This window comes from Eleginops maclovinus, chromosome 6, assembly GCF_036324505.1.
Source record: "Eleginops maclovinus isolate JMC-PN-2008 ecotype Puerto Natales chromosome 6, JC_Emac_rtc_rv5, whole genome shotgun sequence".
NCBI classification, from domain to species: Eukaryota; Metazoa; Chordata; class Actinopteri; order Perciformes; family Eleginopidae; genus Eleginops; species Eleginops maclovinus.
The window spans coordinates 24028742-24050582 of NC_086354.1; the positions used below are offsets into that span (position 1 = coordinate 24028742).

The window sequence follows — 21841 nt, forward strand, 5'->3', positions numbered from 1 at the left end:
AAGAGATTCATGGCCTGCAAACAATAAACCTCCTCAGTAAGCTCATGCAGGGAGGAAGTACACACTTGGGCTGCTGTGGAAAGTGGTTTGTTTGTGGGACCCTCTTTTTTTCGATCAATTACTTAATTTAATTCATAACCCAAATCTTAAAGGCAAAAGATTTGTTTTACTTTTAGTTCAAAGCATCTCCAGATTGGAATTATTTACCAACAAACATACAATGCTTGTCCCTTTCAAATATGAATGAATCCACTATGACAGTATGGTAATCTTAAGTAAAGGATCAGAACACTGCTTTCCCCAATTGAACTACAGATTACCCACAGATCTCACCTGTATTTGCATTGTTTCTGTCATACTTCCTCAGTTGAATGATGAAGAAGCCACTCCAGGGACATATCCTGGTTGCAAGTTGACTGCCGGACATTACCAACGGGCCATGCAGCAGTTCACCAGCGCTCTGCAGGGTGGAGGGCTGGGAACTTGGCTCAGAAAAACTCCAGAACCGGGTCACTTCGATGTTGGTGTGTGAGGAACTGTGTGAAAGGACTGAATATGGACGGAGAAGTACATGTATAATTTTCTTTGAGACTGCGTGGATGAGGTACAAAATAATGTGAACTAGGTAGAGCAGCACGTTGGTAATATCACGTCTATTTATTTTATATAAGAAATGTATATCTTGATGGAGAGACAAGTAATGATTCACATTAGTCCTAAACTGGAGTAGACCTTCCAGTGTCTAAGGTAGCCTAAAAGCTGCTAACTATAGCTCCAGGAACTACTGCTAGCTTGCCTGGTCTTAATAGAGTCTTAACAACCACGTTGAAGATATTTATGGATGCTACAGAAGTATAAAGTGAGTGTTTGAGTAAAACTTGACCTAAGAAGGCTAGAGTTGAGTGTTCACCAATAATAGGATGTTATACAAATAAAAACACATCATAGAGACTGTAATATTAATAACACTTTTGTGATACTGATAACTTCTTTAAGGTACGATACCTCCCACCTACAGTGCGTATAAACAGACTGGTGGAAAATATTGATTAAGCTAATTAAATTTGGAGCTGTTAATTTTAACAGTTTTATTTATTGACAAACTCCTATTTTTAGCATCATTTTGAAAAAGCTAATCAAGGCTTAATCAAATATATGTGGAGTGAAAAGAAAGCTAACAAATAATCCTGCAGTAATTCAACATGCTATTTGTTTTACATCCACTTTTATTTTTGCAAACATTGCATGGTGTCCTCACTTAACAAGTCTAAACAAGTGCGGTGGTGGCAAAGTCCATAGGGGCTTGGCCTGGGAACTGGAAGGTCACCAGTTCAAGTCCCCGAAAGACCAAGTGCCACCGTGGTGTCCCTGAGCAAGACACTGGTTACCTACACTGCTCCCCGGGCGCCGTATATAATGGCAGCCCACTGCTCCCAACACTAGGATGGGTCAAATGCAGAGACCACATTTCGTTGTCCTAGTACTTGTACTCTGTGCAATGACAATAAAGTTGAATCTAAACCCAATGTTTGGTCCCCTCAAACACCATAGTAAAGAACAATGCACACACATGTTTTTGTCCGTTAGGATGACATTGCATTTATTTATATTAATGCCTACGTGACTTAACCTAACTTTAACCATGAAAACTACATTCCCAACTCCGATCCATCCTCTTACATGTACCACACAACCTTAGAAAGTCCTCCTAATCATTTACCTTGTGGGGACCAGATTTTTGACCCCAAATTAGAGGGAGTCCCGACAATGAAAGTGTGTGAGCAGATTTATCTTTGCCACAATGTGAGTGATACAAAATTCCTGATGACTGCCAAGCAAAATCAGTTTCATTAGTAACAACAGCTTCTGGTCTCTTTCAGTGCTACAGTAAAAGTCACATCTTAATTGTATCCTTCCATTTGTTTGATTTGTTTTGTGTGTTCTGCTGTTTCAGATATATTTATTTAGATGTAACTGTATGTCTCACTTGTTCTGCTATGTTTGAGTTTCTCACCCTTAATACATTATACTTACATTTGGAACAGTGTTTTAGAGAGTCAGTGTATCTGAGGCCCAGGAGTGAAGACATGTCGCCCCCTACAGGGAGAGTGTGTGCATTACACATCCATGTTGAAATCCAAGAGTTTGGTTGTTCTCCTTTATTCTGTGTTCTCCACATTTATCCTTTTATCTCTGTGTGCCATTTATTTATCTTCCCAAAATGTTGTTATTGTGTAGTCTCTTGTTGTTCATTTGCAGTAAAGTTTCAGAGCAGAGGAAAGTAACAGATGTACTGGAAGCCACGTTGTTGAATGCTATGTACACTTTAATGGTTAAGTATGCAGAATGATTATGGTCTGTTTATTGGTCACGACTGTTTTTATCAATAGGAATAAATTAACCTATTTGTTCTTGTTTGCGTCCGAACTCAAAGTCACTGCAAGGTGTTTTAAACTAAAAAACAGACTTTATATACTTGCTAAGATGAGTGACACTATTCATTTCATTTACCGCTTCTTTCTTTTGATTTGCACAAACTGCAAACACTTATACAACTCTAGTAGATGTCCGAGTCCGAGGAAAATTGCACCGATGAAATTGTTTAAATTATTAAGAAATGACAAGTTTTAACAATAAGTGGACTTTTGAATATTTCTGAAATGTATTTGTTTGTATTTGTATAAAATGAGTTCCTAATTATATTACATATGAAGTATTTCTTTTCAATTTCAAATACAGATTTTAGGGGCTGAAGTCATTTCACTTTAATAAGGGCCAGAAACAAGGAGTGCATTCAACAATAACACGTTTTTAAAGTTGAAATGAGGATTTGTTTAGCAAACAGTTCCTTATTGACACCTCCATCCTTTGCAGAGCAACGTTTTCATTCATTTGCAAAGACGATATTAAAACAGCCCATGTAAAAAAACGTTCAAACAGCACAAGTTGTTTATTTTCATTTCACAAGCAGCTGTTTATTCCTTATTATTACACAGCTTGAAACCACACAACTGCTGTCAAGTCGATCCAACAGGGCTTTTGATTTTCTTCTGAGAACTACATCGTGTTTTCTTTTGCCACTTTGATCACACAAAACACTGTTAACACGTTGCCACAGTTCAACGAGGCTTCACGACGGTGGCGGTGACCTGGTTTGATGTTATTGAGAGTGTGAACAGTGTCACTGAACAATATTTCGGACGTGGCAGGCAGCAAAATGGCTCAGTGTTGGTAAAAAAACAGTTGAGAGCAGTGAAAGTATTGGATAAACTAGAGGTTGAACATTCACAATCCACAGCTTCTATCCTTCACACAAACAGATGGTTTCTCGTTTAAACCAGGGATGACTCCGTTTGCAGAATTGATTTTGGGGAAAAGGACATCATGGATCTGCATTGTTGTGCTTTGGTTTTTAATTTGATTATTGCTGATTGCAGCTGGAGAGAATAAAGAGAAAGTAAAGGAGCAGAACCACATGGTTTTTTAAAAACAACAGTAGTCAAAATATCTTACATTTTCAGACGTAAACTGAAAACATGTTTAGAGGGGTGTTTAAATATAAAGTCTGATACTTCAGAAAGTCGAGTCTGAATTTGACATGTTTTACATGTATGACTCAAATTGTTAAGTAGCATCCGGCTACATTTGCCATCTCTGGTATAAATGACAAAATAAATGTTCATGTGAATGCAAAACCTTTGACTGAAGAACGCTGTCATTCATACTGAAGCAGTACAATGCATCTACACCAAACAGAACAATTGAAAAGCAGGAACATGTCATGAAGTCATCAAGGCTAATAATGAAACTGCTGCAGCTGAAAAACACCATGCAGCCAAACCGGCTACATTCCATTAGATTACAGTTTATGATACAAGTGATATGGTGTTAAAATAAGGACAGTCACTTTACAGTTGCCTTTAGAGGAGGAAGTCTTTAATATACTATAGCACTCCTTTAACTTGCACGTAAGGAGGAGGTTTTTACACCAAAATCCAAATTTACTTCAGCAAATTGGGATTTCTAAGAATGTTCGCTAAGTTAATACAAGGCAGCTGTAAAGAGCGACCAAATACATTTAATGTGGTGTCAGTGTATTTGTTGAACTTGTTTTAATGAAAGCTTTTTGTTACAAACCAGCATAAATCTAAAGCTAGACTTAGAAACAATCAGTTTGAAATGGACTGTGCTTATCATCCATTTAATGCAGTAACTTGTGAGAACATTAAACACCTTTTAGACGCAAAGACACACACAGACTTTCTTCTCAAACACACACACACACACACGCCTCAATGCAGCTTTGGCTGTTTTAGTGGCAGTGGGGAAGCAAAGCAGGGGACAGCGAACGCGTCACGACACTCCTCGAAAGGTTTCACTAGTTTTTTAAGTACCATTACAATTATGACACAGACAGAATCCCCACAACAGTGTTTTCAACACCAAAGACTAAAGGGCACTGCGAGAGGAAAAAACTACTTTTACATTCATGTCAAGTATTGGTACAACAGCGGGGCTGGGCACCACAGGAACATCTGTTGGGTTTCTCTGTTTGTGTTGGTGGAAATTAGAGTGATTGATATGTATCATGTACAAAAACTGTGCTTTCTCTTCTAACCTATTTTATTCCCTTCATAGCTGCTTAAATGTGTCTTTGAGTAGAGATTATTGACTAAAATATTGTCATATTTAAGCAGACGTTGTTGTAGTTTAGTCATTTTAGTGAAGAGTTTCATTTTCAATAAGTCGATTTTGAGACGATAAAAACAAACCTTTCCATCTTCATCAAACCCCTTCAGAACAGCTGTTTTCTGATATACGGTGGAGACGTGTGTTCTCGCCATTTAAAGTGCTCAATTTTAGAACTGTTGGTCTATTTAGTCATTAAAAAGGGACTTCAGTTAGCACCAAAAAGAACTATTAAATAGATGATTCCTTAGGTACTACGTCTGGGTACCCAGCCCTGCATAACAACTATCTCAACAGGTGCTGCTCTTAGAGACTAAAGATTTCACTAGCACACGGACAGAAACACTGGAATCCCCTTCCCTCCTTTAGCTGGATCAATATCAACACATGTATCAGCTTCTAACACCTTTTTTTCTGTCTACTAGAAACACAGTGGCTGGTTCATGGCTTTACAGAAACAGAAGCACAGACGGATCCAGAACAACACCGTGAGAGGAGGAGGGACCCACCACGTATAAGATGTGGGAGGTCATACTGGAGTCAAACCCTAACACTGGAGGAGTTTCAGTCAAAATAACAACAACGCCTTTGATTCAGATATTTGTGAACAATTGAAGAGGTTTTGGTTGAGATTTACTCCGCCACTCGTCGATAAAGTACAACTGCAAACCTAATGCAGGTTAGGAATAGTTTTGTGCCTAAATAATAAAGAAGCTCAAATATAGCTTCCTTTTGTTGGACTAAGTCCTTATTTCTTTCCCTCTTCTCCTTACGTTTCAGTTTTAGTCACACAACACTTCTATTTCCAGGAGTAACTATATCCCAGTAGTTCCAGAGTACACACACCACGGCTAGCAGAGGAAAGCTTATTACTCACATTTTTTTCAGGTAGCCACAGTTTAGAAGGCAGTCAAATTCGAGCATTTCTTAGATATCACTACAGTATAGGACCATTATGTGCCTAAAAGTGTCTGACCTTTGCAGAAAACAATCCTTAAGCTAAAAAAACCACCATTGACCATTTACATAATCTACAACGCTCTCTAGCAACAACATCGTAACCGCTGTACGACTATTCCAAAAAGGTGCATCACTGTACCACACAGACTCCTGAACGCGGAGCAGAACTGAGCTTCTACAAACAACAGATAATATGGTGGTTGCTTTAAAGTGTATTACAGATTAGCAGTTAATCTCAGGTGCCGATAATCGAACAGATGGGGAAACGTCCCTTTTAACAGCTCACTGAAACGGATAACAAGATTTAGACAATGATCGCTTGTTATTCCCAGAAGCTGAACATTGTTATTAGATTATTTAAGTATCAATTCAAAGAGTTAGGGGCTTCTTGCTTTTTCAATCAAGACGAGTAGGTAAAGAAGAAGGTAAATGCGAGTTATCACAAATGAACTTCTAGACAGAAAGGTTGGAAACAGAAGGACTTTCCCTAAAGCATCAGACTGTTGTCCACACATCAATCTGCTCTCAGAGGCACGGATTACATTTCGTTAATTCTCCACCTCACTTATCTTAAGCTTTCAGCGTTTAGTTTTCCACTAAACAAACCGTGCTTTCCTCATCAGTGGTAACGAGGTTGTCCATTTAATTTGGATAGGGAAGAATTGCTCAACGCAAAAGAAACACACGCGGCGTGTCTGCTTGAATCGGCGGCTGAAGTAAGAGAGAATGACAGAAGCAGTAGACACAACGCAAATCATTTCTCTTCCCTGCTTTCCCTGGTTTTGATCTCATGAAGCTTTAAATACTGACAGCCTGCAGACTCAAAGGCAGCTGTTAAACACTTCTTTGTCATTTGCATTGAGTATTTACGTCTGTTGCAACGTGACACGTTTTTACAGACATGTTTGAAGCTGCGTTTGAATCCTGCGGGAAGTAAGTGTTTGTGCTCTAAGAGGCAGACTCTGGGTGGAGTTTCACCGTAAAGTGGCAGCGTCAGGAGGTCATTTCTCCTGCAGCAGGGCGGGGATGTTGATGTTCCAGCCGATGGCCTGCCGGTCGAAGCCGCAGGTGAACAGGTTGCAGGAGGTGTTGTCTTCACACCAGGCGGAGCAGCACACCATCCGACGGTGACCCTGAAGCACGACACACAACACAGCGGCTGTTGGACACTGAGGACAGTGTGATCCTTTTCTGTGCTTGGATATATTATATGAAGCTCTTCTAGGTTTGCTTTGACTATTTCTGTCTGTTTTATGCCTTATTTGTTAGGCAGAAAGGATCCCGGGTTTGACCTTTTCAATGTATTGCATGCTAGTCTCTTTCAAAGCAATAACTCATTTAATACAGAAAGAGAAGGTGTGTGTAGGGAAGCTGCGAGGGGTCAATCCAAGTCCTCCCCCCTCCATCACTGACCTGTCTGTTGCTCCGGGGGAGTCGAGCCAGCCGCACCCCCGACATGTCGAACAGCCGAACCTGCCTATTGTCGTGAGGAAGAGCGATGATTTTCTGGTTCACCGACACGCTGATCCTAGACACCAAAACAGGAAGGAGACGCCATTTCTTAAAGTATTTGCAGCAGGTTGTTGTAAACAGTAGGTCGTTTGAGCTTCCAAAGTTGTTCTTATTTGCGGTCCTTCCACTGCTGCCTCACACTTGGTTCAAAGGCTTCTAGAAATGCGGTTCGATCTTAAGATTGGCTGTGGGGCATGCTATTTCTATGCTGTCTAGTCCTTGGTTCTAAGTGACAGGCCAGGTGTGACATTTACACCGAAGTTAAACTGGTTTTAACAACAAATTAAACCCTTAACATGACTGTAATTAGTTAAAACTACCAACGATGTTCTTGCTTGTCCCGGAATTCCATAAACATGTAAGGACAACAGCTGTGATGGCCGAGTGGTTAAGGCGTTGGACTCGAAATCCAATGGGGTCTCCCCGCGCAGGTTCAAACCCTGCTCACAGCGTTTGACGTGTCTTTAGACCTTTAAAGCCACATCATCCCTGCATGTGTTCAACTGCCCTCTCAACCTTGGTTCAAAAGTTCCAGAGATGCAGTCTTTCAAGGGTCTTTTATGGGAACTTGAGCAATGCAACAAATCAACCGTGGTTCAAAGTGTTGGACAAATGTGGTCCAAGTGTATAAGGTGATGTGAGGTAGTTTAAGCTACCAGAGTTGTTATTGTTTCCCACAAGGACCTTATATGTCAACTCAAGGATTCCACAGAGAATAAACAGCTGTGATGGCCGAGTGGTTAAGGCGTTGGATTCGAAATCCAATGGGGTCTCCCCGCGCAGGTTCAAACCCTGCTCACAGCGTTTGAAGAGATACTGCAGGTGAATTGTTGTCTTACCCGCGGCTAAAATGTCAAAGACATGTTCAGTTCCTTACCCTGATTGGACATTCAGATACAGACTACATGTTGGGTCCAGATGTAAATTTAGTCATTAAATGTGGAAAGGTATGAAGTTGACATCAAAGTTGTTCTAGTTTCCAACAGTGGGCTTTCATGGGTACTCAAAGCATTCCAACAAAACACCCATATGCAAAACTTTGAAAAACTCTCCCACATCTTAGATGGATTAGCAGAAGGACTGAGGGCTTCTGTAAGTTTCAGTCAAGGAAGTTTCAGCATTCACACCTACTTCATCGGTGAGCGCCATCAGGGTGATTGAAGAGTAACAATAAAAGGACAAAGGAAATATAAAACAGCTGTGATGGCCGAGTGGTTAAGGCGTTGGACTCGAAATCCAATGGGGTCTCCCCGCGCAGGTTCAAACCCTGCTCACAGCGTTTGAACACACTTTAAGCTTCCTCAATTGACTATTTGCTGCGGTCCAATCTAAAGGAATAGGTGCATTGTTAAAACGGTAGATCACATCCTTGGTTTAAAGTTTCCAAGAGACGTTGTCCATTTCCAGTGCGCTTGCTTCCGACCGGACATGCAGAACAAATACACGTTGCATCCGGTTTTAGATGCATTCCTAAGATGTTTGGCTTTTACCTGATAAATATTCAGTATATTACCTTGTGCATTCATGTTTTAGCACTATAGCAGACCTACAGTATACCTGATTTACATATGCTTCCACATTTGCCTTTTGAACATGCTAGCCAGTAAGAATGCCATGTAAGAATATTATGAAGAACTGAATAAAGACTGCTGATGCAGAACAGTCAGTGACTTCCTTGTTGTCTCCCTGTGTTCGTCCGCCACTAAATCAATATAAACACCGGAGGTTATTCTGCACTATTAGACATATTACGGCACGTTTGCAGCTCACAGACCTGTTGACAGCGGAGTCAGTTCGGATGGTTGCTATGGGCGACCTCATGTTCTTCAGGTCCCACACTTTGACGGTGCGATCGTCGCTTCCTGACACAACGTTATCGCCCACCGTGAAGACAGCCGACGTCACCGTGCTGCGAGAAAGACGAGAACACAGGTTTAGACTGAAGGTAAAAGAAGGAAAACATCTTTATTATTGAGAGGTTTTATTCTAAACATATCGCTTAAGTAACTTACATTTGGATTCCAGTATTTCTTATTTAATTCTTAATAATCTGAATATTGAGATCACTGATTAATACAGAGGAAGATTTGTAGCCAGTACAATGTGTCGCCCCCCTGTGGCACAAATAACAACTACATACTATTTTAAATGGTAGTATATTTAGTAGTAGTCCTTTTAATGTCTTTTCAAATTGTCATAATTCCATCCTTTAAAACCTTTTACTCATTAGCAGATGAGTTCTTGAGTCAAAACCAACACTTTTTTTTTATGATGTCACAGAAATGTTGACTTCTAGGAAGCAGTTCCTTCCTTGAGGAATTTCTTGGGATTTCGTGTTCACAATAAGGCGTCTGATGTGAGGTCACGGTGACCAGAAACTCTGACATTTGTCCACCAAATTCAAAACAGTTCATCCATGCTTTCTATGAACAGTGGTGCCACAATTTCCCTTCATTATTTCATCAAATCTACTTACATGAAATACATATTTGACAATCGTAATAAACAAGCTACACGGAAAAGTTTAAACATTATTTATCAATATATCTCATACTTTCATATTGGTTTTCCTAACTGTAATGAAAAATCATTATTACTACACATTAATAGTGGAAAAGAGTGTGTGTGTGTGTGTGTGTGTGTGTGTGTGTGTGTGTGTGTGTGTGTGTGTCAGACTGACTCGGTGTGTCCCTGGAACACGTTGACGGAGTGTATGGACGGGTCTCTGAAGTCCCACAGTCTGAAGGTGGTGTCTCTGGACGAGGTGACCACGAGGCGCTGGGTGGGGTGGGTGCAGCAGTGTGTCAGCTCCTGGTCGTGGCCTGAACACACAGTACAATACATTTAATATCATAAAAAACAGTTTCAGAGAAATAACCAAGTTAATAAAGACTAGAGAAGTGTCTATGGAAGCTGTGAGGGGCCAATTGTGGAAGATTAAAGTCCAAAGTCTTACAATAAACTCATATTGGTGTAATATGACTTCCAGCCTACCGGTGAGTGAGTGCACGAGTTCCGAGGTCTCCACGTCGTACAGGTTAGCAGCTCGATCCCAGGACGCCGTCACCACCTGTTTGCCTCCCACCAGCCAATCAGCAGCGATCACCACGCCCTGGTGGCTGCGCAGAGTGGTGGTCGCCACGCGGATAGACGGACAGTCGATGGAACCCTCCACGTCGCAATCGGCCTCGTCTTTATCTGAAAAGTCCACGTCCTCTTCACAGGGTGTTTGCTACAGAAAGAGGAAGTGGTTTCAGGAACACTGAAAGGTACCGACTCACCAAACCAATACAATCCCCAGCCATGGAAGTGCATTTGTAGGAGCAGACAGGACTAAAAGTGCCATTATCACAATGCACCAAATCCAAGTTTTAAAGATCAATTAATCGCTGTGAGCAGGGTTTGAACCTGCGCGGGGAGACCCCATTGGATTTCGAGTCCAACGCCTTAACCACTCGGCCATCACAGCTGCTATATTGGCACTTAGGAATGTATTTCAAAAAGAACAAGAACAACGCTTCCATGTACAAATTGTGTTTGTGCACCGCTTTAAAGCCAAACCTGCTCCCCTACATACTAATCTGCCCCAAAAACTGGAGATAATCCCCTTAAGAAACGCTATGAATCAGCCTACCATGATAACAGAATGACCATCTGACAATAACGTATCATTGTATCACACACACACACACACACACACACACACACACACACACACACACACACACACACACACACACACACACACACACACACACACACACACACACACACACACACACACACACACACAGGGATGTGGAGCTTACGCTGATATCAGCAACAGGCTGTGGAGTCGGCAGCTGCACCATGTACCTCCAGATGTGAGCTGTCTGGTCTCCAGAGGCTGAGGGAGAAGAGAGATCAGGCAAAGAATCAGAAACCAAGCAAGTTCCTTTCTGTATATATTATTCAACACGAGGCAGTTCATTGAGACGCAGTGCAAAGGAGGTTTCCACATTCAGTGACTTTGCATTGGTGTATAATGGTGCATACACAAACACAGTAAGAGGACTGGTGAGGAGGATTATTGTAAAATACATTTGAAAAACTACTATAAAATAAAAACCTCAAAGAAAATCTTTAGAAGAAAAAAAAAATATATAATAATAAAAATATATAAATAATAATAATAAATAATAATAATAAATAATAATAATAATAAAAAAAAAAAATAATAATACATGTTATTTATATAGCACATTTTCCTGGTGCTAAAGCGCTTTATTCATTATGTTCTGATGCATTTTAACTCTGTAAAGTAAAAAAGTGCTCGATAAATAAAATGGATTATTAATATTATTAAAGAAAATAACAACAAAACTGAAAAAGTGAGTTTTGAGGCTCTTTTGAATGACAATACGACTATGATAAGTAGAAATATGTGCAGTATATTAGAATTTAAAAGGGAAGAGCTGTGCAGTTTTAAAGAGACCGCACAGGAAACATCGGTGTGAGAAACGTCCAAACAGAAGGAGCACGTAGAGACTTATTTTACCTGTTAGAGCCATCTGTTCAGTGGGGTGGAACTTGATGGAGTTGACTGTGGAAACAGAGAAGTACGTCAAATGGATGAATAGTATTTGTGTTTTAACCCTGACTGGAGATTACTTCCTGAATAGAGTACACCTCGAGTGCTAGAGGCTGGGTTCAGACGGTCATCATGTTGTATTAAGGTGTGTGTGTGTGTGTGTGTGTGTTTTACATTTGTTACCCCACCTGATCCTTGGTGGCCCATATACTTGAGGAGGCACTTTCCCGTCTCTATGCTCCACAGCATCGCAGAGTGGTCTGTTCGAACGCAAGGTGGACACAAAACAGAGGAAGAAACATTAATGTACTGCTGTCTTAATTTAGCAGAGGTTTGTGTGCACAGACTGTTTGAATGCAGAGTTCCTGAAGTTATATCTGTTAAATCCTCAAAGCCCTGACATTTCCAACAAACAATGTGTGAAAACAAGGAACACTGACTTCTAATGTGATGCAAAATATCCTTCAATAAGTGGTGCAGAAAGAAGACCAATGCAAAAGATTAAGCCAAGGAAAAGAGAACAAAGGGAAAAGACTCGATAAATTCAGGTTTAAAAAAGAGTGGAATACCTGCAGAAGCGGTACCCAGCACCACCGGCTGAGTCCTGGTGACGCTCAGGTCCCAGATGCCATCTCTGTGGCCGACGTACTCCTTCACCAGCTGACACACGGCTCTGGACGTGGTCGCTTTGAAACTGGAGACGATCTGACACCCACAGAAATATCACGTCAGCACAGACAGAGCACCACAGCACTCGACCTAACAGGGTTCCTACACACTTAGCCTCACAAGACGCTGACTCTTGTTGTCGTGTGGGTAGATATACGGACATGTTGCAGGGAATTCTAGTCCGGCACAATGCATAAAACATTGCTAAATGATTGGCAGTAAGCTCAATATTTGGTAAAGACAGAATTTTGTTGAGCAGCAGAGAAGTCCTGGCTGTATGGACTATAGACCCTGAAAACCACTGATCACTTTTACAGATGATTGAGGCCGATTTTGTTTAAAATCATGACCTTTTTTAACGAAATAAGTGACTTTTTGGTGTCATTACATACTGTCCTCACACTCTCCCTCATTGCATTTCATTTTCAGTAAGAAAAACTGTAACTACTGCTATGTTTTAAATGTGCAATGCCTTGTTGACATGCTGCTGAAGCCCAAACCTAGTAAACCTTAACCTACAATAATAGGTTTCAACGTTTCCACGCAGTTTTTCCTAATTTCACACACACGTTTAGGCCTGGAGATGATCTGATTTTCCACACTGATGCATCGCTGTGTAGGAACCCTGCTGTGACGGAGGGAGGAAGCGGGTCAGCAGAACTGAAGTCAGCGGGGTCCGTGTTTTACGCAGGGCCAAAAAGCTTTGATTATAAACAGCGTTATTCATATCAGTCCTGGGTTCAAAGAGCTTTTACAAATAAAAATCTTTGTTGGTGTTTCTTTTAAGCTTGTTTTGTGGGGTTTCCACCAATCAGATGCTCTAAAACAAACACCATATCAGGATCACTATAGATGCAAAAAAGAAAAATCTAGAAGGGGAAGAAGAGCGAGCAAAAAATACTGTGTTATGTTCAGGATTTGATCAGTGATTAATATCAGTTTTATCAAGTTTTGGTCAAAGCGTTTACATTAAAGATGGGGATGATACAAACTGGACCCTCGGTTCGTTTTGGGAACAGACCGCTAAATAAATTCCAACTGAAAGGAAGCAGGAGAGCATAGAGAACGGCATCATTCACCTAATACACAAAAAACAGAGCATTTGCTTACAGCTTTCCATCTGTAAACAATATATATTTAAGGCAAGGAATTATAGGAAGATAAACACATTTAATTGACACTGAAGTCGAAATTGTTTAGCACGGTGGAAACCAGTGGTTGTTAAGCAGCATGGCAGATCTATGTAAATGATGTCTATGCTATATGTTTGATTTGTTTGGATTAAATGTAAAAGGTTAAGGTTTGACAGATGCCGTGTGGGAGTGTGAAAATGAAAGGTGTGCTGAGAACGTTGATGAATCCAGAGAAAGAAGTTAGCATTAATGCGGCATGCTCTATTTAAAAAAGAAGCATTAAGGGCTGGAAGGTTTGACTAAAAGCAAAAGCATTGAAAAATAAGCTTTAACTAACCGGTCAAATCTAACGGCCAATGGTCTCTACAGTTTTAAGCTTCAGTGTGAAGTCAACCATCAAGATCTGACTATCAGTTTCACTTTGGATGATTCAGTTATATCTGTACATTTTCAAATCAGTATTCAAGCAATCCAAACGTATTTATACAGCCCAATATCATACATTCTACATTTGTCTCAGGGGACTTTCTGAACAGAACACGACCCCCTCTGTCCTTGGACCCTCACATCGGACAAGGAAACACCCCCAAAGAAACCCCCCAGTTAACGAGGGAAGAAACGGAATAAACCTCGGGGAGAAACAGAGGAGAGATCCCTCGGACAGACGTGCAATAGATGTTAAATTAAAGAGAGGATACATATACAACAGAGGTAGTCCAGATGCTGCAGAATGCACGAGTCTATAAGTAAGGAGAAGATGTTCCTCCTTAGATATGATAGCACTTACTTCCCTTGTGATGGACAGTTAGCTCTACCATGAAATAGGAGATATAGACTTTATATTTGGGGTATTTAGTAGTTTGTTCCTCTCCTTACATATTGTGTTAAAAACTGATTGAACAGATCCTCTAATATGTCTTTCTATATATAACATGTTTTATGAGGTCATAAACTCCCAAATATCTCTATTAGCTTAAAATATCCAGTATTAGTTGGGTTGAAAATTAAGAGTCTCAGATTTTGGGTAACAAAAAACATAGTGAGTTGACATGTTTAACAGTAAGAGCGCCAGTATACCTGATAGATTTCTGTTAGCTAAAACATATATAAACTACTCAAATTAAAGGATCTGATACGGCCGTGCAATTCTGCCTTGATTGGTAGTTTAAATCTGCTAAAGAATTGTCAACAAAAAGCCCGTTTTGTACCATTTATGTGAAGGCTGCCAAGAAGCTGAATGAAAACCAAAGAGCTGCAACTGAAAAGCTGTTAGTGAGATAATGAGGTTGTGTTTTATCTCACACCAGATAATAAAAAGCTCCTACATTTGAATGACCAAGTCTCTCGGTGAGGGGGAGTCTACCCCGTGGCTGGGCTGCTCATGCATATTGGCAAAGAGGAGGTAGAGGGGGAATGGGGGAAAAGGGGGAAAGCAACAAATTACCCATGAGTCTCCACCCCACAACTCCCAGCTGGTTACGCTGAAGTTGCGGGATCCACCTACTCTGGCGTGGCAAGAGTTTGAACGCGGCTACGAGCAAAGAGGTGGAGAAAGACAGCAGTTCTGTTCTTAAACATTCAGGAAAAGACGTGATGGTTCATCGACGAGATGGACAACAAAGGAGCCAATTCATCCGTTGCACATTTTGGATTCAGATCAACATTTTCCAGCCAAATGGACACACAACATTTTCAGGATAGTAAGACAAATATGAAACAGATCATACCTTGCTTGTGGAAGCCTTGTAGGTGGTCTTTAGTTTCTGTGACAGCTGGCTCGTGCTATGACTCGCTGTGGACGGTCGGAAATAAGATATGAGTTATAGGAATTGATATCGTGCATCCATTTAGAAGAGTTGCTTTCTAATGGCTTAACAGGAAAAGGATATCGTGTCAACAGCCGCTACTAAATTAAAAATGATTATTGGTATTTCTCTGAATTCTAAATGGGACGGGGATGCCTTCTGTTTTACAGTCAGACACATGTCAATGATTGGTAACAACACAATATTTATGCATACCTGAAATGCGTCTCACCTTTTGTCTTCAGGGCTCCTTTGGCTAAATCGGCTCCTTCGAAAGCTTGTCCATCTGCAGCCAGACGATCGTTCAGAGTTTCGATTTCTCTGCGTACTGAGAGGGAGACAAAGATAAGACACATACTGTGCTGCAGCACCTCTTTTCACCCTCTGTCTGAAACCAGAGCCCAGTCTGCTCTGATTAGTTAGCTGGCCGGCTCTGTTGTGATTGGTCAACCGCTCAGAGATGTCCCGCCCCTGAGCCTGTCACGTACAATGTGTTGGAGCGCTAGCCAATAGGACTGGTGACATAGGAAATGAAAAACCCCATAAGCACAATAGGGCCTCTTTTCACCCTCTGTCTGGAACCAGAGCCACGTCTCGCACCAGAACTCTGAGAAAAAAGTAATTCTGAACAAAATGTGAAATTATAAAGAGTGACATTTTGGAAGAAAACTCTAAATCTAACAAAAAGTCAAATTATGAAAAGAAAAGTGACATTTTGAAAACCAGTTTGATATATGTAGCGTCTCTCCTGGGACATGTCTCCATGCTTTAATGTTCAGAAAGCTCTTTATGTTTCTCATACTGCCTGTGCTGCAGCACCTCTTTTCACCCTCTGTCTGAAACCAGATCCCAGTCTGCTCTGATTGACCCTCAAACTAGAGGATGAAAAGGCACTCAGGGAGAGGAGACTCCAGCTCTATACTGGGCATACTGGGTTTTGGACATCAGTTAAAAGTGAAGCAATATTTTTGGACTTACACTCCAGGTTTTCTATGTAGATGTTTTCAAACTCCCTCTCGATCTGACTGAAGAGGTCCAGCAGATTGCTCCTCACAGAGAGAGGCAGTTTGGATTCCTGCAGGAAGACAAGAGGAGGACAAACCAGAGAAGCAATAAGTGTGTGAGGTTGGTGCTATTGAGTAACATTTATGACAAAGAAAGAAGCAAATCCTGATATTTGGGAACCTATAACCAGTGGACGTTTGGGTTTTGTTCTGGAAAAAGTAACTGAAACACGTATTGCTTCATCCCTGAGTCTAGTGGTTTTAAGGCTATCACTCTCAGAATAAAGGAAGGAAATAAGAGTCGGTTCCTGTTTCAGAGTCAGGACAGACAGGAGGATTTACAAACAGGCCAGAAAATTTAAGATGCAAATACATAACATTAATTCCAATGTATCGTCGTGCAAATGCTTCAGGTAACAACTAAACAAACTACAGACAGGATCTAGAAGAGATGTATCTGTATTGGTTGCACTTAATGTTGAGTTTAAAGCAGATACTCTAAATAAGGACGGTAACCTCTACAACAGAAGAGTGTTTGAAAGAAAAATACCTTTCCTTTTAAAAAGATGCTCATCAGTTCAGTTTATATTGTGTGCATGTGCATTCATGTGCATGCAGCGAGACACTCAATACTACTTTGCAGATCAGTTAATTGTCCTTTGAATACCATAATTTATAACACGCTTTATGTAGCAAAGAGTAAAGAGGAAAATATGAATAAATTAGTTGCTGATTGTAGGTTTAGAATGAGCATTTTTACTGCAGCTGGTTTTAAGCCAAGTTACACTGATAAATTCCCCAATTCACTCAAAAGACGTACTAAAAAATGATAAGCCTATTAATGAGTCACAAACGCATACACACAAGTATGCTGTTACAGTGAAGAGCGATTGGTTTAACGTGTCTGCAGTTCCTCTTACAAACACTCTTGCTGACACAAACAGGAAGTGGGCCAAATCTCCTCGAAGCTTTGTCCCGATGCAACTGCCTCTCTTTGTACCTGAGAGCAGTGTGTGCTCTCTCCCTAATGCACTCCAGCTCGGCTGAATTGCTGCTGGCGGCTATGTTTTCCAAAGAAATCAGTCAAGTGTGCTGTTAGCATTCAGCGGCTGACGCTGGCAGCAGAACCGTTGGTGCCACAGAGCACACAGACAAAGGACTGAAGGAGAGGGAAGGCTGCAAAATGGAGAAGATGTGCACATGCATGCATACAGCCTTGCATGGATGTAGGAAGATGGTATGAAGAAATCAAACTCCAAACACATATGGAGACGATTATTTTGGAGCGCTTTGCCTGTTTTGTTCAATATCAGGTCAGAATGTGAGAGTAGTGCAATGAACGTTTTAACTCTAACAGAAAGGACTCGATGCTCAAACTCTTTTAATGGGTACAAGCACACAGACTGAGAAGCATCATAGCCCTCTTTGCAAGAAAATACCTTGAGAATGAGGATCATTTTCTTCTTGAGTATATTATTCAAAGGAAATTCCATCTAATTACTCTCATATTTTTGTCCTAGCGTCCAGAGTGGAGATTAGGAAACATGAACTGGCAAAGGAGCCCAGGCTTCCTGCTGCCCTCCAAAAACCACTTCAGTCAATTGTTTGTTTTTTTAAATCGGACCAAACTGTCTCCTAAAAAGTTCTGTAGTTACATTAAGATAGAGCAGATATGTTTCATATCAGACATCAGACATTCTCCTTCTTGTCAGACTTACCAACTGTACACAAATTGATATTGCTCTAGGAGAAAATATTGTAATCATGGTCTTTTCTTTGTAGAGGTTACAGCAAGAGATTGTATCATGTTTATTTTAATTTACAGAACTGTAAAACCTACTCTCTTTCACTTTCCACATCTAAGAACGACAGGGTACCAAACCCTCCAATAAACAATCTTGTGAGTCATGTGATCACAAGTTGAAACCCCTGATTTATTTGAAACTGTTTGAAAGCAGTGTCAATCCAATTTGTCAAACCAAATACAAAACACAGCCAAGTCTACTCCTAAAACTTTATTTTACCTTAGCGACAGATCTACTGTTAGAGGGACTGAATGCTAAATCCTGCTGGAATATTTAGGATATCACAGACTAAAGAGGGAAAGGATATATTGATTCAAAATAGAGAATCACTTCCAAAAACCATCACACAACAACACGACTAGATCCAACTTCAACTACACAACTGAATCTAGCTCTAAAAACAATTAGGGGATTTTCACTACTGTCTGAAACACGGAGCCTAGACACCTTAAAACGTACCTCCGTTGGGATGAGAGAATCCAGGTTATCAGAGGACTAGAACCAAAAGGGACCAGAGTTAAAAATTAAAGACTGAGGATGTGATCAAACTGTTTGTACCTTCTTCGGTGAGAAACAGTAACTTAAATCAGGCCAGAATCCAGAATAAGTCTATGCTCACTGGCACAGCATGATGCTTTATCACTTACATATTCAGTGGCTCATTAAACACAAAGAAGCATTAATAAACCATTCATTTCATATTCCATGCCCCTACAAGAACTTAAAATAACATTACAATAGTTGTGGCAAACGTAAGCCGGCCACTATGTGCCCTCTAATGAATGCATCGGATCCTAATTGGTTTAGGCTTATATCAGAACTGCACACCGGTGTAACAGCAGGTCATAAATAATGAAAACAGACAGAAGATTAGTATGATAATTCAACAGGAGCAGCTAGCAATTCAAGCTGGTGGTTGTAATGGTTGTTGCGTGATCATTTCTCCAATGTTTCTGTGTATTTTCGCAGCATGAATGTCATTACCTGTCCCTCCAGCATGTCTCTCTGCAGGCCGGAGCGCTCCTGCTCGGTGCTGTTGGTCCGGCGGATGGACAGACTGTGGGACTTCCTCTTCTGTTTGGCCTGACGGGCGGCGGCGCTGCTCCCGCTCTCCACCGGCATCCCTCCTCACAAAGCTGAAGCAACCTCAATCTAAAAGCACAATAGCATAAGAATTAAAAGGTGACCAGGTGTTAAATCAAAATAACCTGTACTTTTCATCCTGGATCTGTTCTTCTAAGCCTTCTATGTTATTAACGTGTGCATGCCACTTTATTTAACTTGTTATTCCACTTGTATTTAGTCTTTATCTTCACTGCCGCTTTTGCTGAATCCATCTCTGATTCTGAGAAATAAAGGTGACTAAAAGGTCAGGTCAACATATTCCTGTGGAAATACTCAGGGTGGTATTCCCTGCCTCAACAACAACACTCAGTGGAAAACATAACAAGACTGTGTTGTACTTGGCATGAGCAGCTTTCTGTGTGAATGTGTGAAGAACAAAGTGAATGAGTGTGAAGCAGAGTGTTGCTGAGTGTCTAGCATCAACACACGCACACACACACACACACACACACACACACACACACACACACACACACACACACACACACACAATTTATGGTTTTTCTTTTTGGATTTGTTTCGTCTAGAAAGTGTCAGAAAAAAGTAGAGCTCCAGATAATTCTTCATATGTCTTTATTTTGTAAAACTAGCAAGTATTTCCAGTAGAGAGGTTGACACCAGTAGTTTTTTGGCTGACAGAAATCACTTTCTAAAATCTATTTTCAATTTAAATAACAAATGATGAGTTATCTAAACTCTAATGTAATATATGAATCATATAAAACAGACAAAAGCTGCACATCTAAACATTTGAATTGGTGGAACCAGTAGATGTGTTTCAGCAAGCTTCTTAATGACTCATTTGGATGATTTCAGGGAGAGCTGTAGCTTCATATGGCCTTTGCCGTGTTGATGTGGGAAGCTACCTTAGTTTATCATGATTCATAACATTTTGAAAAACAAAATCCCACACATTTACAACGACTAAGAGAAAAGCAATCAATATTTAGCCCACTCTTTGGTGCAACTGCATGTAATACAGATCCAAACGCACCTTTTAATACTGTATTACATCCAGTCTTATTACATTTTAGTTTCATGATATTCTTTTGGCTCTATAATGACTATTTTTATTTAGTTGTATTTCTGATGGTGTTTCTTTGCACAGCTCTCTGTTTTATATGAAGCACCTTATTTTACTCACTGATGAAATGTGCTTTCTAATGGAGATGCCCTGCCTTACCAAAGGCCTGTATGGTGTCAGCTTGGTCATGATGCTTTGACATCTGTCATGCAATATCACTTATGAGCTATTATTATTATTACTGGCTGGTATCTCTTAGTGAAACTACTATAACACAATCTGGAATAACTGCGCAATATACACTATACTTTCCCTACTGTTATCTGTTATCCATCACACTTCTTCTACATGCTCCACTTAAATACTGTTACGGTACTTTTGTAAATTATAATTTGTGTAATTTCTATCTCTACAATTTGATGCATGTCTCTTATTTACTTCTTTGCTGTTTTGCCTCAACAATGTACATTTTCCCTCTGATTCTGATGACCCATAGCCCTAGATTTATACATCATTTAAAAAGCTATTCATTAATGTAAAAATCCAATAATTCTTCCTCATTTGGATTTCTTTAAATGCTTAGACTCAGAAACAGAAACAACCAAGTAGGTTAACACCATAGACTGTATTCATAGGTTAACACATACGAGGAATTGGGTGTATTTGGAGCAAACATAAACACAGTAAAAGAAAAAAAGACCATCAAATAAAACAATAATAAAAAGCAGTTTAAAAATAACTATGATAACGTTCAAATATAGCAATATTTGCATGGAATATTGATGATATAACCGTAAAAATATATTATAATAAACAATATATATGAATGTAGTTATAGTGTGCAATATTCAGAGGTCTGGACTCCACTGAAGTGCGTAGGGTGAGAAAGTCATTGTAATGGATGCTCATTTCACAGTAATGACACAACATAAGCCTGACTGTCACAAATCCCTGCCCTTGACTTGACTTAAGCAGGTCTCTTCACACAGAAATCGTGTTATTTCCTATAACCATCCAGGCTTTAATCAAAGACATGACTTCTTACGTTGTTTTAGTATATCTGTTTCTACTGAATAAAGACACTGTTATAGCTTTCAGACACCTTGGTGCCTTTTGGGGGCTGGGGGTCCTAATAAACACATTTAATATACATTATAGTATTATATATGACATTATTCCCCTGTAGGATGTGTATTTCAGCAGGAGTCTGGATAATGTTAGCTTTAACAGTAGCTGTATTAAGCTAGGCAAAGCTACCGTTATACGTTAGCTAATACAAAACATGCTAAAAGGCTAACGCGTAATACCACCTTAACCAACATGGAAAACAACTTACCAGAAAGTCTTAAAAATCCAACGTTTTATTCCGGGATATTGAGGGAAATGTCACCGTTTCTATCATTTTCTTCCAGAAAGCAGCGCAGTTTTTTTATGTTGACAGTTGACGCTCCGTTACGTGAAAAAAGATAATGAAGCTAGTTCCGGTGCGGGGACTTTCAAAATAAAAGCCGATTATTACAACGCTTCAGACCATACTCCAGAAAG

General features: G+C 40.2%; 2 protein-coding genes and 4 non-coding genes across 9 annotated transcripts in view; 4 read left to right on the forward strand and 2 right to left on the reverse strand.

Moving 5' to 3' along the window:
- The window catches only part of LOC134865838 (double-stranded RNA-specific editase B2-like), a 31098-nt gene extending 27676 nt beyond the window's left edge, over positions 1-3422 (forward strand). Inside the window, exon 10 of the mRNA XM_063885588.1 lies at positions 368-3422. Coding sequence (XP_063741658.1) covers positions 368-532 — 165 coding nt within the window. The 3' untranslated portion in view covers positions 533-3422. The remainder of the gene's footprint in view (positions 1-367) is intronic.
- On the reverse strand, positions 2932-21772 carry LOC134865837 (WD repeat-containing protein 37). Of its 4 annotated transcripts, XM_063885583.1 has the most exons (16): positions 21633-21772; positions 19132-19299; positions 18607-18642; positions 16317-16413; positions 15571-15666; positions 15261-15325; positions 14978-15064; positions 12301-12436; positions 11920-11991; positions 11699-11743; positions 10971-11047; positions 10156-10393; positions 9842-9983; positions 8936-9070; positions 7063-7177; positions 2932-6782 (listed from the first exon to the last, which is right to left on the reverse strand). In XM_063885583.1, the coding sequence occupies exons 2-16, from the start codon at positions 19267-19269 to the stop codon at positions 6651-6653; spliced, it is 1611 nt and encodes a 536-aa protein (XP_063741653.1). In that variant the 5' UTR covers positions 19270-19299; positions 21633-21772; the 3' UTR covers positions 2932-6650. The 4 variants fall into 4 exon arrangements, with proteins under 4 accessions (XP_063741653.1, XP_063741654.1, XP_063741656.1 ...); XM_063885584.1 differs by lacking the exon at positions 18607-18642; XM_063885586.1 differs by lacking the exon at positions 14978-15064.
- trnas-cga (transfer RNA serine (anticodon CGA)) lies at positions 7532-7613 on the forward strand. The gene has a single exon. It is a non-coding gene; the product is annotated as a tRNA-Ser (tRNA).
- On the forward strand, positions 7884-7965 carry trnas-cga (transfer RNA serine (anticodon CGA)). The gene has a single exon. It is a non-coding gene; the product is annotated as a tRNA-Ser (tRNA).
- trnas-cga (transfer RNA serine (anticodon CGA)) lies at positions 8359-8440 on the forward strand. Its single transcript has one exon. It is a non-coding gene; the product is annotated as a tRNA-Ser (tRNA).
- trnas-cga (transfer RNA serine (anticodon CGA)) lies at positions 10549-10630 on the reverse strand. Its single transcript has one exon. It is a non-coding gene; the product is annotated as a tRNA-Ser (tRNA).
- Positions 21773-21841: the final 69 nt, after the last annotated feature.